Source organism: Gavia stellata, chromosome 6, assembly GCF_030936135.1.
Source record: "Gavia stellata isolate bGavSte3 chromosome 6, bGavSte3.hap2, whole genome shotgun sequence".
NCBI classification, from domain to species: Eukaryota; Metazoa; Chordata; class Aves; order Gaviiformes; family Gaviidae; genus Gavia; species Gavia stellata.
This window is the reverse complement of record NC_082599.1, coordinates 26358988-26373095: the sequence shown is the minus strand read 5'-3', so window position 1 is coordinate 26373095 and position 14108 is coordinate 26358988. Positions and strand designations below refer to the sequence as shown.

The 14108-nt window shown below is 43.0% G+C and overlaps 3 protein-coding genes across 4 annotated transcripts in view; 2 read left to right on the top strand and 1 right to left on the bottom strand.

The window, feature by feature from the left end:
• Window positions 1-116: 116 nt before the first annotated feature.
• On the top strand, window positions 117-8359 carry CLXN (calaxin). 2 transcript variants are annotated; one of them, XM_059818785.1, is made up of 7 exons: window positions 117-174; window positions 574-729; window positions 2238-2342; window positions 3595-3746; window positions 5926-6030; window positions 7120-7189; window positions 8338-8359. In XM_059818785.1, the coding sequence occupies exons 1-6, from the start codon at window positions 117-119 to the stop codon at window positions 7168-7170; spliced, it is 627 nt and encodes a 208-aa protein (XP_059674768.1). In that variant the 3' UTR covers window positions 7171-7189; window positions 8338-8359. The 2 variants fall into 2 exon arrangements, with proteins under 2 accessions (XP_059674768.1, XP_059674767.1); XM_059818784.1 differs by lacking the exon at window positions 8338-8359 and having other exon boundaries at window positions 7120-7238.
• On the bottom strand, window positions 7544-12755 carry RBM48 (RNA binding motif protein 48). The gene is made up of 5 exons (XM_059818783.1): window positions 12633-12755; window positions 10401-10591; window positions 10126-10271; window positions 8676-9211; window positions 7544-7647 (listed from the first exon to the last, which is right to left on the bottom strand). Exons 1-5 carry the CDS (start codon window positions 12753-12755, stop codon window positions 7561-7563), a joined length of 1083 nt encoding a protein of 360 aa, XP_059674766.1. The 3' UTR covers window positions 7544-7560.
• Window positions 12756-13116: 361 nt separating this feature from the next.
• PEX1 (peroxisomal biogenesis factor 1) overlaps window positions 13117-14108 on the top strand; it is a 28314-nt gene continuing 27322 nt past the window's right edge. Inside the window, exon 1 of the mRNA XM_059818817.1 lies at window positions 13117-13245. Within this exon, the coding sequence (XP_059674800.1) occupies window positions 13117-13245 (129 nt within the window). The remainder of the gene's footprint in view (window positions 13246-14108) is intronic.

Below are 14108 nucleotides of genomic sequence, written 5' to 3'. Positions count from 1 at the left end.
CCGCCGGCGTCAGGAAGCGGCACCGTCGGGCACCGTCGAGCCCCGCCGGCCGGGCCCGCGGCCGCCCCGCCCGCGTTGCCAGGGCAGCGGCGGCGGGGAGCGGCGAGGCCGCCGCCATGAGCAGGAAGAGGCTGCAGCAGCTGGTGGACTCGCTGGGCCGATCCGCCAAGCACTGTGAGTCTGGGGGGCGGCGGGCGGCCCCCGCGCCGGGCCCGGCCGCCTCAGCGCGGCGGTGGGCGGCGGGAGCCGTGCCTCCGCCACCGCCTGGGGGGTGTTGGCTGCTCCCGGCCGCCTCCCGTTGGCCCCTGTGCTGACACTGCGGCAGGCAGTAGGGACCTCCCGTTGTCCCCTGTGCTGACACTGCGGCAGGCAGTAGGGAGATACGAGAGTAATGAGGCAGATAACCCCTTGAAAATACCCTTGGGAACAGCGGGTACGCGGCGGAGGGGTGGGGGGCAGTCGGTTTGACGGTGAACAGCTGAGGTGTCCGGGCCCTGCAGCTTCCCTGTGCCTGCCGTGTAGTTTTAGCCAGTGAAGTTACACAGTATCTTCGCTTGTGTTTCGACCGGGCAGTTAATAAAAGCGAAGTGGAATGTCTGATCAAGCTCTTCGACATGCTGGTGGCCGAGTCCAGCAACCGCTTTGCGGCGATCGGCTTTGACCGTAACATGTTCAGAGACACTCTGCACAGCGCGTTTGGCATGACGGATGACATGATGATGGACAGAGGTGAGACTGACAGGTCTAAAAAAGATGGAAGATTTTAGTTTTACGCTGTTGACCCGATGAGCGTGCCTAGACAAAGCAGTGCCATCTCATCCCTGTCAGGACAGCAAAGGAAGAGTTACGCTCAGGAGCTGCCGAGTAAAGGGTATCTTCTCCTTGATGCAGAACAGTTTTCCCTTAGTTCAGGATACCGCACGCTCTTGTACGAGGGAGACCAGCCAGAGGCAGTTGCAGTGCTATCCTGGGGCTCTTTCTATCCCAGTCATTGCAGTGTCGTGACAGAAGAGGGCAGCGTGGTGTCACTTCCCTCTTTTCTCCGGTGGTTCCACCGGCAGCTGCAGCCCCTGCAGCTGGCGGGCAGCTCTGTCTCGGGCTTGGCCGTCCCAGAAAGGCGTTCTGTTAGAGGGGATAACTTCTGGAATAGAGGTGCTGTGAACAGCACTGAGGGGACTACGCAGGCAATACAGGGAGATGAGAGTAATGAGCCAAATAACCCCTTGAAAATACAGTGATTTTACGGATTCATAACACGAGAGCCACATTTGCAGTTGCTGTGAAAGTCACATGAACGATCTCTGATGTACAGGTGTCTAGAAGAGGATGTGGAGGAGACATGAGTCTGCCATTCTTTTCAGTCTCAGGCTGCGAAGAGCCACCCCTTGGTTCAGTTTTCTACTGTTCTCTAGCAGGAGGGGTATTTAAATGCCATAAAACAAAACCTTGTTGCCATTTTGTGCAACAAGTCAAGTGTGACTTGAAAAATACCTTACATGGACACATTCTTAAAAATTATTTTAATGCTTATGTACAAGGAGGCTGATCTCAGTTTTCAAAAGCAAACCTATTGTTTTGCAATTCCAGAATGGTTGGCTCTGCATGTAGAGGTGTTCCTGTAGCAAACTTACCAATTAACATTCTAAAATATTAATTATTCTAGATGTTAGTTGATGCTTTGAATTATATCTTGGATTTGAAGTACTATATTACAGGCTGTATGAATAGTGAAGCTGCAGGATTGAAAGTTTCTTACTTCAGGGAAGGGAGAAGGAAAAAAAAGACCTTTGTATGTGAAAGACAGGAAAAGGTTATTTTTCTTTGTATGTATTGTTTCTAGGATTACTTTCTCCAAGATTTTCTGAGACAAAACCTAGTAATTAAAATCCTCTTCTACATGCAAATATGCCTTAGTGTAAGGAACATTGGTTTATTTGGTTTACATCTGCATGGCAGCATACTTTGCTTAGTTGTTTACGTCAGGAAAGCAAGAAATCAAACAAAATGTCTTATACCAGCAGGATTCTGGAGTGGAAGATCAGTCAACTGAGGGGCAAAATCCCCTTCGTTGTTATGGCTTAGAAAGATTCAAGAAGGGTAATCATACCTTGATGAAAGCAGAGAAACATCTTTAGAAAAAAATATGATTTTATATTTTCATTTCATTTAAGAAAAAAAATCTTGGTTTTGTGTTTTCCTGTTATATAAATTTTAAATTTATCTAATACAATTCCCAGTGTTCCGCACTTTTGATAGAGACAACGACAGCTGCATCAATGTGGTGGAATGGGTGCAAGGCTTATCAGTATTTCTTCGGGGAACATTGGAAGAAAGGATTAAATGTAAGGTTTATCTGTGTGGTAGTATTTAGTAGTAATCATTGAATTCATGAATATTAAATTACACATTGCTTTTGTTATAATTTAGTATTTAGTAACTGAAGAGGTTTTGTCTGTATAGTTTAATGCAATGAAACTGAGTTCTGAAATGGCTTCTCTGAGACAGAGGTTTTTCTGTGTAAACTGCCGTTATCATAGCTGCCACCTTATTTTGTTGCTGACAAAAACTAGCATTTGAACTGAAGCTTGTTCTACAGTATACAGTTTTGACAGAATATATGTTCTGACAGAATAAAAAATAGGGGATGTAAGGAAAAGGATAATAGAAAATGGAGAATGACAGCATGTTCTTTCCATAGTTCCCAGGTTGCAGCATCAGCCATCCCTAATGCACTATATAAACTCATCTGGAAGGATGTCACAGCACTAGGATGTGTGCCCAGGATGTAATTCAGTATGTCAGTACGACTACAAGCAGTAAAATACGCAGCTCTGCTGTAAGCACTATAGAGTATACTAGAGCGTACTGATACACAGGGTTGTCTGTCATAAATGTATGCCAGTACAGTTTTTCACTGTAGGCTTAGTCTTTGTCAGGAAGAAAACCCTCTTGTGTTCCAAAACTGAAGACTTTTGTTTGTTTGTTTAAATAAGTTTTGTGAAGGAGAGTAAAGTTTATTATGGGCATAGATTTCAGATTCCAGTGAGGTAGAAACAATTAGAAGATAAATTAGGCAGATACTCAAAATACTCTGTTACAGAGATTTCCTCTTTGCATTAAGGGATACTTCAGTTCTCTTTTCCATGCTACTACAGCTTATTCTTCTTTTTCCTTTACTCCTCTAACCCAGCTTCTGAAATAACTAGGATGTGTTTTGTAGGTGCAAAGCCCTTCTGATATAGACAGCTGGTCCCTGCCATGGGAAATTGGGCTTCCAAACCAGAACCTCATTTATATTCTACATTGACACTTTTAGAGAAGTTAAGATCTGTAAGTTACTATGGTTTCTGTGAACTGAAGATAATTTATTTGAGCAGAAATAGATTTTAACTATGAAGGGTAAATAGCCAATAATTGACTAGTAGATATATCAAGATGTGACACATATTTCATCTATAAATATTATATATGGTAAATGTGGCTCAATAGTTATGCTGTACAACATACAGTTCACATTTTCTGTCTGTAGGTGACAGCTTTAATGGTGTGTGATATAGTTTGTATGTACTTTAAATTAATTTGTCTTTCAAAAAGACTGTTTTGAGGTTTACGACCTGAATGGTGATGGATACATTTCAAGAGAGGAAATGTTTCAAATGCTGAAAAACAGCCTTCTCAAACAACCATCAGAAGAAGATCCTGATGAAGGAATTAAGGACTTGGTAGACATAGCCCTGAAGAAAATGGCAAGTACTTACTCATTGTGACACTTGAGTGTCTTTCAAATATTCATGAACTGAACCTCAGAACGTTCCTATGAGGTAACTAAATACTGTGACTGCTTTACAGTGAGATTCTGAGCCACAGAGTTAGTTACATACTTGAGATAAACAAGTCTCCTAAGGAAAGCCAGAAATATAATCCAGATCTAATGAGCCCCAGTCCAGTATCCTCACACGAAACTGTTAATTTATTATGTGACTGCATTATAAACTTTATACATAAATGAGCATGCGTATGTGTGCATGCACACATCTGCATGCCCAATCCAAACAAAAGCCCAGTCAGAAGCAGAAAATTCAGAAGCGTAATCTGCATTTACATCAGTGCTAGGAATCTCCAGTAGCTTTATTATTAAGTACATTTGTGTTTTATCAATTGATCATGAAATGTCTTTATGTAATTTTTATATTCTATTAGAATAGTAACCTCAAGGTTATTAATGTAAAACTTGTCTTACTGTGATTGATCTAGGATGTCCAAATCAGCCAGGGACTATGTTTCAACATTTTCATCGAATCAAGAAATATAACCTCCCCTTCTATGGTGGAGTTCAAAAATCTCCCTTTAAACCAGATCTTGAATCCCAATTCCTTTCATTTAACCCCATGTTTTCTATTTCTCAACCCCACCCCTTTTGCACACCCTCATCTGAAAGGTCCATCTTACCCTTAGTTCTTGACAGTGCTGAGTCTAGTTTCATGCAGAAAGCAATGACTCAGCCATTTGTTAATCTTTGGAGCACCTACATGCTCGGCTTTCCTGCAGGTTGCATCCAAAATGAACACCCTCATGTCTGGGCAGTTGGTAAGTGGGCTATGCTAGTCCAAGTACAAGCAGTATACTCTAGACCTAATGAAATCTTCATATGTGTAAGTACATATATAAACTAATCATGTACATCATCCTGTTACATGAGAACTTAAGAAAGCTCTGATACTTGTTTGAAGAATGTCCATACCTGATTTGGCTGCTGGGCAGTTGTCTGAGTAGGATATTGCTGATTGCTGCCCATGTCAAATAACTAAACAACTAATTATTAGATATCCAAAAATGCATTTGTGGAGTCCATCACTCAAAACTACTCTTTGAGCAATTGCCTGTAGGTACAACTGCATTGTGGCTAAGCGTACATCCAGTCCCATGATAAATGTTTTCATACTTAAAAGCATTTGTAACGAACACGCTCATGCCCTGCTCTCCCTTGTGCTGAGGAGCGTAAAAGGTAGAGTGTACCCGGCCACTTCTGTTTCTCTTAAGCATCCAGTGGCAGGTTTTGCCGTTCAGGAATCTGTCTACATAGCTCCTTGCCTCTGCTTTTCTGGCCATTAGAACCTGTGCTCCCTGCATGTTCACCAGCTGTGATTGTTCCATGGCTTGATCGTCAAAAATTTTTATTTGGCCCTGTGGCTTGAACGATAGTCATATCCACCCATCAATCTTCACTTAAAGCCTTTATTTTATATGGTTTAAAGAAGTACTTACGCTCACTGTGGCATTTGTTGGTGTTTTAAGCTGCCACGTCAGTAGAAACAGGAGGTTTTCAAATTGCGGAAATACTATAAACATGAGGATGCTTTTTCCATCCCCAGAGGAATATTCTGCTATGCTGAGATTCTGCAATACAAAAGAAGTGGGCTGGCATCAGCATACTCCACGGTATGCTTCTGAGTGCTGTACGTGAAAAAGACAGGGCAGAAGTATGCCTACTACAGAAACCACTAGGGTGAAGTATTTCTGGCCTCATGAATAGCGTGTAGGTGCACTCATGATGTAAATACATACACAGAATATATCCTAACATTTTCTCCTACTTTGAAGTCTCCTACTTTTGATTTATCTCAGTGCAACTGTGCTTGAGATTTGTCCACGCAATTCTCACCTCAGCCTCTTCATATGTTGAAGTTTTGCCTTCTCTGGAATTCTGTTAGCAAAGCCATGTGAGATAGTTGGGCTTGCTCCACCTTTTATGCCTTAGGCAGAGGCAAATGATGCAGATCTTTTCTGAGCAGACTGATGGCCCAAAGAAAATGGTTTTTGCATACAATCAAACTGAAAATAGAATCTGTATGAGTAAAATGTCTATTAAACAAAAATACAGTTACTACAATTGACCATCCTTTGCTTTGCTTTTTCCTTTTGTAGGACTATGATCATGATGGCAAGCTTTCTTTTATGGACTTTGAAAAAGCAGTCAGAGATGAAAATCTTCTCTTAGAAGCCTTTGGACCATGTTTGCCAGACATAAAGGTACATTGAGTGTAAAAAAAAAAAAAAGTGCAAATACTTTCTGTACTATTGGCAAGTATATTACACCAGTAAAGAGTTTCTGAACAAAATTACGTTCACTCAGCATAGAAAAACTACTTGCTTTCTGTCAGAGTTGGTGATAAAACAGGTACCCAATTCAGGCTAATCATGGCGAGAGGTAGAAAACTCAGTTTGTCTCTTGCTTACAGTATTTGTGCCCTGTGTTTTGTACCCTACCCAACTGTGGCCTTTTTACTAGGTCTCTAGTTTCACTGTTAAAAGAGAACTCTATTTATATGTCCTTTCAAGCCCTAAAGGCAATAAATAATTTTTGGCCATGAGCTTTACATGAAGAAAATCCATGATGTACTAGATATCCCAGTGGGGTTATGCTGGGGAATTTAATTATACCCCTTGACGCAAATTAAATATTCACTTGTATTTAAATACATTTTCAAAAAATGTAATGAACAACTTACTGGACAGAGTCCTACCACCATAAGCGGTTCTACAAGAAGTCTGCAACGATGCACCACGAGCTGATTCCTTATATACACTTGCACCAGCACCAATCCTGTGACCATCAGCATGGGGCACCTTAGCCCAGCATTGGGTTCATCCCTCCAGCACCAGTTCTGCTGCCCAAAAGTGGCCTCCGAGCACTCCCGCTTCAGGATTGTTACAACACAATGCTGTAGATACTTCTTATCTCATCACCAAGGGGAACTTCACTCCTTTTTAAGTCATCTCCGTCTCTGGCATTCCTGCTTCCAGCCAGTTTAACTCATTCTGCAGCTGGGCCTTCTCACTTTCCCTGCCAGATCATTCCTTGGTCACACATTACCATTGCTGAGCAGTTAAAATTTTAATTTATTTCCTCTTCAGTTATAACTTCAAATGTTCTGACTGGTCTCTCAGTGATAATGACATTAATGCAATGGAATTTACCTTTTCTAAGCTGAAAAGCAAGATGTAGCTGAAGTATAAGGACTGTCACTGCTTACACATTTCAGTTTAGCATCCTTTCCAATTAAATTTAAATACTTTAGTTAACTGAAAATAAACTTTTTTTTTTTCTTTTTAAAACAGAGCAGCATGGCATTTGAACAGAAAACTTTCCAGGAAACTCATAAACTGTAACTCCAAGTGGAATACTGTTGTAAGAGGTTTTTTCTTCACCGTTCTTCATGGTATAGTAAAAAATAGGAGCAACTTGAAACTATTACTAAGTTTCAGTATTCCTTTACTGTAAAAGCTACTGAATAAATAGAACTTACTTCTATTACTCTACCTAAATACAGTTCTTCAATGAGTTATGAAATATGTTATAGTATGAGGTACACAGCATAAGATTGCAACAATAGTATGTTATACTGGTTTGTTCATTCCAAGAAACAAATTGATACAATTTTTTAACAGGGAATTGCTTGGAAATATAGTATAAAATAGTTTTATTTTAACATAAAAAAATAAGTATTTTAAACTATATCCTTTAAAAAAATGACTGTTCGAAGGTGCTCCCAGCAGTATTTATATTCTTCTTCTCTGCTTTACAAGTGGTTTGGCTGAGCTACTCTCTGGCTTTTCCATAGATGCTCTTGAAACAGAATCTGCTACCTAAATTGGGAAAAAAAAAAATCTTAGTAAACTGTAACCACTTCCTTTTCATGCTAGTTTTAGAGTAAGGCCATGTCTCCAACATTTGAGTATTGGGAGGGATAAATTACTATAATCACACTTGTATTGACTTTTCCTGCAGAAAAAGGGAAAAAATAACACCAAAGGCAGCATTAAACACAAGAGAGATGAAACTTAGAAGTGTTAGCAGTACCATTTTTGTATTTCATAAAACTGATTTCAGATACGCAGTGATAGAGTGTTCTGTATCTTATCACCTCTCCCTACCAGAGGTGTTTTCAAAGTAAGGTTTAGTATACTTTTTAAACTCGGGTATTCCAGTAAGAAAAGGGAAGGGAAAGGAAAAACGTGTGTTTTGACACATATTTGAGAAATGTACTTAGTATAAGGGGTGCTTATTTATCAATTTGACTGGATATAAGCTCTTTCAAATCAGTCTAGTTAGTCATAGTCAAGGGAGCTTTTTCATATCTTAATATAAATGGAAAGTTCTATCAGGAGTGTTTGACCTGGTAATTGATAAATGTTCTCCATAAAAGGTTATATAGCTTAAGACATGCTTCTCAGCATAGAATTTCTGGTTCTGTACATCTTTTAATGCTGTAAGAAGTGTTGAAGCAAAATTACATTGAACTCTGACTTCATTATTTTTCACTCCCTTTCAATCAGAACCAGGTAACAAGTACCTCCCTGGAGTCAGCAAGACTACCTCCAAAGTTATCATGCCTCCCCACATGGATAAAAAGTGTAGTTTACTAAAAATCATTTAGGAGCATGCACTGACATTTATATTTTCTGAAGTGTAGCGTAAGAGGTATGGAGTAGAATGGCCTGCAATATTCTGCAGTTAAGTAGTAACTGCAGTTCTTCTGTTAAGTAGTAAGAACACTAGCTTTAAGTGGCAAATAAACTGATAATACTGAAAAAATGTTGAATTAAGTTATTTCTATGGATAACAAGCACATAATATATATGCTTGAAAATAACAGAATTTTCAGAATCTATACCTCTTTCAGTTTATTTCGAATTAATGTAGCTGAAGTATTCAATGAATCATCATCCATATCCACTTTAGGTATTTCTGGTAGCTGTGGACCAATAATGACTTCAGTGTTGTTTGCACTTGTTCCAATGAGGGAAAACTTGCTACCTTCTTCTCTCTTCCTCTTACGTTCTTGCAGGTGAGTTGTATGAGGCATAAACCTATCAATTCCATTATCAATCAGAACCATTCTTTGCTGCGTTAAGGAAGTTGATGGAGAACATCCTCCTGGACGTGCACTTAGAGTTAGGGATGCGTTTTGACCAAAGCACCCAGAAGTTTCAGAACAACTGTTACCGTACTGGGGAAATATCAACAGCCTCTGATTATGATTCCCAGATGGATACCCCATGTTGTGGGATACCCCGTGAGAACTTGTAAAGCAGGATGGATCCCAGCTACTGGCTGCACACGATCCTGATGCACTCCATGGACAATCATGCTCGGAGTTCTTTGAGATGGTCTTCTTAGGCCCCTCTACTTTCTTAAACACAAAGCAATCTTTAAAACAACAAAAAAGTAGTTTCACTATTTTATATCATTATTAGTTCTAACACATAAGAAAAAAACATTTAATACAATTACAGAAGCATTACCAGTGATATTTCATTCTCAGACACCTTTCTGTGATTCTGTTTTCCTAAGTGGCACCTTTCAAACTAAAATTTTTCAGCCTCGTCCCTCTGCTGGTTTGAGAGGAATGCCTGAGTAGAAGTATTTCAGCAGTTTAGAAATATTTTCCTTGAGTTCTCAATGTTGCAAATCAATGTTTTTTACTTCCAGTTATGATTTCAAGGATAGGCTGGTCTTGCAACATTGAAAACACAGCTGTTTTAATGCTAAAAATCAGTGATTTTACTTCCTTTAAATATCCTCATGCAATGAATCATGATATCAGAGTACCTAAGCACAAGAAAGGAGAAGCCTGTGCTCAGCAATTTGCTTATTTCTCAGATTGCCCAGCCTTCAGTGCTGCCTGGGAACTCTGTAGTACAATAGCCTTTGTAAACCCAGTTCATTCTTAGCGTTTCTCCAGGGCCAACATGTATGCTGGAGAAATTTTTTGTTGAATGTTCTGGCATAGTCACCTTCCTTACAAACTGTCCCTTTGGGCATGCCTGAATAAGCTGGAACAAGGGTGAAAACATGATCCCAAATTTCCTCATTGAAATTTCTGATAACATTTTGAAAAGAAAACAAAAAGAGAAGGAAGTACTTCATTATTAAAGCTTAAGCATTTGTTCATTTTAGTCTTCTAAATATTGAAAGATGTCTCCATTCTGCTGCAAACATACTTAAAATGCATCTTTAAAACAGCCTGATACAAAACATTTTCTTTAATGGGCACTTTAACCAAAACCCCACCTACTACTGAAGTGAGTTATTAAGATTCTGTAGGAAATTTAATTACAAACCTCTTTGATTTGTTGTTTTTGATATATACTTTCTTCTATCCTGCAACTTCTCCCTAGTTTCTTGGACTGTTTCAAATTCTGGAGCATAGCACACATGCAGCAAACTACCAAAGAAACTTCGTTCGTCCATTTTTTTCTTGGCCATCCTGAAGGGAATTAAATTGTATTGGCAAAACTGAGGATTTTACTTCAACTCTCTAGAATCTTAACAGATTGTAAATAAAGAAGGTGTAAAAGATTAAGACATCAAGAGACAGTATTGCCCTGTCCAGTACCTTGCACATTGCAGTTTTTGGAATTTTATAAGATAAACTTCAGTAAATTGCTCTGCTGGATATTCATCTAGAGCATGATACTCTTCAATGGCACCATATAATGCAAACTGTTCAACTAATTCCTTCATAACACCTAATGCAGGAACTCCTTGTATTAGTAAATAACGAGATTCCAAGTTGATCGTATAAACCTAAAAAAAAAGAAAGAAAGAGTATTCTAAGATGTTCACATTCTTGCTTTACTGTAAAAGTAAGGAATTTTCTCTGTTTTCTGTTGTTCCTCAAATCTTCTCAGAATGCTGAAAATCCCTCTGTACTCTATTTTCACTTGGGACTCTTGCAGGAGCAGTAAGGGCACAGTTATCTGGGACCTCTTCATCACTGAACGGGAACTGAACTCAAGCTCCTTACTCAAAGTAGAACACATTAGAGTTGACTTTTCTCCAACAGGTCAGAGTACAACCATTTGCTGAGTAATATCGCTAAGTCTCTGGCCAGTTTCCTTGCAAGACTGACTAGTAACCAGTTAATATGAGGCACTGTCAAAATAAAGACAAAAACACTGTAAAACCTGTCTTGTTCACAGGCAGAGAGGCCATGCAGGTAAAACACAGGGAGGGAAAAACCCCCCACAATTCCTTGGGGTAGATCACGTGTGCAAAGCTGTCTCCTTGCTACAGTGATCAAACAGCATATGTTTTTAAGATGGACAGATACAAGTAAGATGCTGAGAGAAGCAAGGTCTTCCTCCAGCAGGTTAAAAAACACATGAACTACTCTTTCCTGCTTTGTGTAATGACTGATACGTAACGCAGACTCTAAGGAAAGTTCTGTGACAGCTCACAACATACAATACGTAGCTAAACCATAAGATCAAAGGGAATTCATTCTGATTTTGTTGAAAAAAAAACCTATTTAGATTACATGAGCTACACATCCTTCTCAAAAAACAGCAAATGCAGAACAAAGAGGGAACCACTTGGGAAACCAGCTCTCAAACTGTCGTCATAAAAGATACTCTCTGCAAACAGGTCACATAAATTGTTCTTCTGATAGGAGCTGACTACCTGCTTTCTTTCTCAAGTCAGCCCTAGCAGGTGCTGCAGCACAGCATTATGATAACTGCACACACAAAAAGCAAATCTAGCATTTTTGCTGCTGGAATGAGAAGTTCCTACTGTGCAGCGGGCAAGGCCCACAATGCGTGGCCTTCCCCTCATCTCCCCAGGAGATGGTGTTGGACACCAGAGCAGAAGTACAAAACCAGCCTGGTGCACACGAGTCCTGCTGAGTTCAGCAGCATTCTGTACCCAATTGCATGTTGGCTAACGGCAACATTCCACTCCTGAACTTTCCTTTCATTGCTCTTAATCTTTGTTTTTATATTTTGCATAGAACTAGACTACTTGTGCTGTGTGCATTTCTAAGTGATTAACTTACAAAATGCAATGTGGGAGTTAACTAGATTTATCAGGTCCAATTCCACCTATTCCTTCCAGTATCTACTATCTGTTTTTTCTTTTTAATAAACACGTTAACATTTTAAGGTTGCAAACCCTTCAGGGTAGGGCCTCCATCATGCTACACAGCTGCATACTTCAGGCACAACAGAGCTTTGCCCCCGATGATGACGCTCAAAGGGGACTGTGACATAACCATCAGGATAGTTTAGCTACTAATAAAGGACATGAAATGTCTCAATAGTAAGAAATAAACTGCTCCAAGAAATAAAATCAAGTTCCTGCTTTGATTTTGCAATCCAGAAGAGCCAATTCCTCTCCACTGAGAGCTTGACTTTTGTAATAAAGATAATTAGAGTATGACTGTTTCGCACAATAAGCACAGGAAGCTTGCCTGAGCCCCCGTCCCGAGACACCTCAGCAGCGAGGCGAGAACAATAACCGGAAAACATCCAAAACGGGGACAAGCGCTAAGAAGGAAGACCAGGCGGCGACGCAACTGCAGCCGGAGGGATGCAGGGAGCTCGGCTGGTGAGCTCCCTGTCACCGAGAAGCCACGGCCAACAACCCCGGCCGCGGGCTGGGCGGCTGCAGCCCGCGCCAGCGCCGCCCGCCAGCGCTGAGGACGCGGCGCTCCAGGACCGGGGCCCCCCGCTCGGGTCCCGCACGGGCAGACCGGTGCCGCGGCCCCACCAGCAGCGCCCGGCTGCCCTTACAGCAGAAGCGGCCCTAACACGGGCTCCGGCCCGCAGAAGGCCCAGGCCGGCCCCACCTTCACAGCGCGCGGCCTCCGCCCCTCCCGGTACTTGGCGCGCGACTCGCAGACCCCCAGCTGCGCGTGGTGCTTGCAGGCATCACCCAGCCCACCGCCGGTACGGCTGCTGCCGGCCGCCATCTTCCCATCACCCACCGCGCCCCGCGTAAGGCAGCTCTAGCTGCTCGCCGAGAGAACAGCCAATCAGGCAGCAACGGACAGAACTCTCATTGGCGCCTACTGAAGCGGAAATCGGCGGTGTCGATAAGCCGGATAGAAAGAGCCGAAGCCCTCGATAGAGAAGCCAATCGGAGGCAGGGAATGGATATATGCTGCGCCCGCATTGGCCGGCAGTGGGTCATACCATTGTCTCGGGGTGGCAGGGGGGAGAAGGGGGCATTTCGGGAAGGCCTGGCCCGCCCGCCTCCGAGTAGGCAGCTTCCTGCTAGGGCGGAGCGGGCGCGCAGTGGCGCCGGGCTGCGGGGCCCGGCTGGCCGCCGGCATGTGGGGCAGCGGCAATCCCGGCGGAGGGGGAGCTGGAGCCGCCGCGGTGACCGTCGTCCTGAGCGGGACCCGGGACTGCTTCCTGCACTTGCCTCCCGTGCTGGCCTCTCACCTCCGCCTGGAGCAGGTACCGGGTCGGCTCCACTCGGGGCCTGGGCGGAGGGACGCCTCAGTCAGAGAGGATTATGGGAGAGTACCGTCTCACACACACACACACACACTCCGCATCCCGTTGCTATGGTGACACGAAGAGCCCTCCTCCCTCCTTTCACGCCTCAGCCCTCCCCACCACCAGCTGCGGTGTCGCTATGGTGACAGAGCCCGCGAGCCTCCCCCCGCAGTTGGAGGACCCCCCTCACGGAGACGCAGCTGCTTTGTCGCCATAGCAACGGGGAGCCCCGCCCCTCGACCCCCGCGGCGCCTCGTGCGGCGGGGCCCAGGCGACCCCGCAGGTGCGGCGCCTGACAGCGGGCAGCCGTGCGCAGCCCTGGCCGGCTCTGGTGGCCGGGCCCCGGAGGAAACGCCCTGCGTTGCCGTCCGTTCTTCTTCGTAAGATGCGGGAAAGGCTGGAATTTACTTCCCAACGTAGCCTTGCAGTATTGGCATCCGCGTCTCTTAGTGCTTTGTGTACCAGTTTTCACAGTAACTCACCAGCATTAACCGAATAATGTGTAAATTAATCTTTAAAGCAGGAGGTAAGATGGTAAGTCCAAGGAGGATCGTAATTCTTGGTGTACGTAAATCTTCCACTATACATTCCTGTATAGAAAGGGACTCCTGCCATGCAAAGTTCTACTAAGTATATGGACCGGTTGCAGGAAGTGCACCTTAGATTTTAAATAACACTTCATACATGAAAACAAGAGCAAAACCTGTGTGCATCCCTTGTGCGATGAACACTAGACTCTGCCAGCAGAACAGACAGGATGAAAAAAGGCAGGAATGAGCAGGTGAAAAGGAGGAGATGGGAGTGAAGCTCAGGAGTGGAGA

Coding starts and splice junctions, on each gene's coding strand:
- CLXN (XM_059818785.1), top strand. CDS start 117: ATGAGCAGGAAGAGGCTGCAGCAGCTGGTGGACTCGCTGGGCCGATCC. Junction 730..2,237: donor TGACATGATGATGGACAGAG/GTGAGACTGACA, acceptor TACAATTCCCAG/TGTTCCGCACTTTTGATAGA. Junction 2,343..3,594: donor ATTGGAAGAAAGGATTAAAT/GTAAGGTTTATC, acceptor TCTTTCAAAAAG/ACTGTTTTGAGGTTTACGAC.
- RBM48 (XM_059818783.1), bottom strand. CDS start 12,755: ATGGCGGCCGGCAGCAGCCGTACCGGCGGTGGGCTGGGTGATGCCTGC. Junction 10,592..12,632: donor GGAGGCCGCGCGCTGTGAAG/GTGGGGCCGGCC, acceptor CTTTTTTTTTAG/GTTTATACGATCAACTTGGA. Junction 7,648..8,675: donor TTCGAAATAAACTGAAAGAG/GTATAGATTCTG, acceptor TTCCCAATTTAG/GTAGCAGATTCTGTTTCAAG.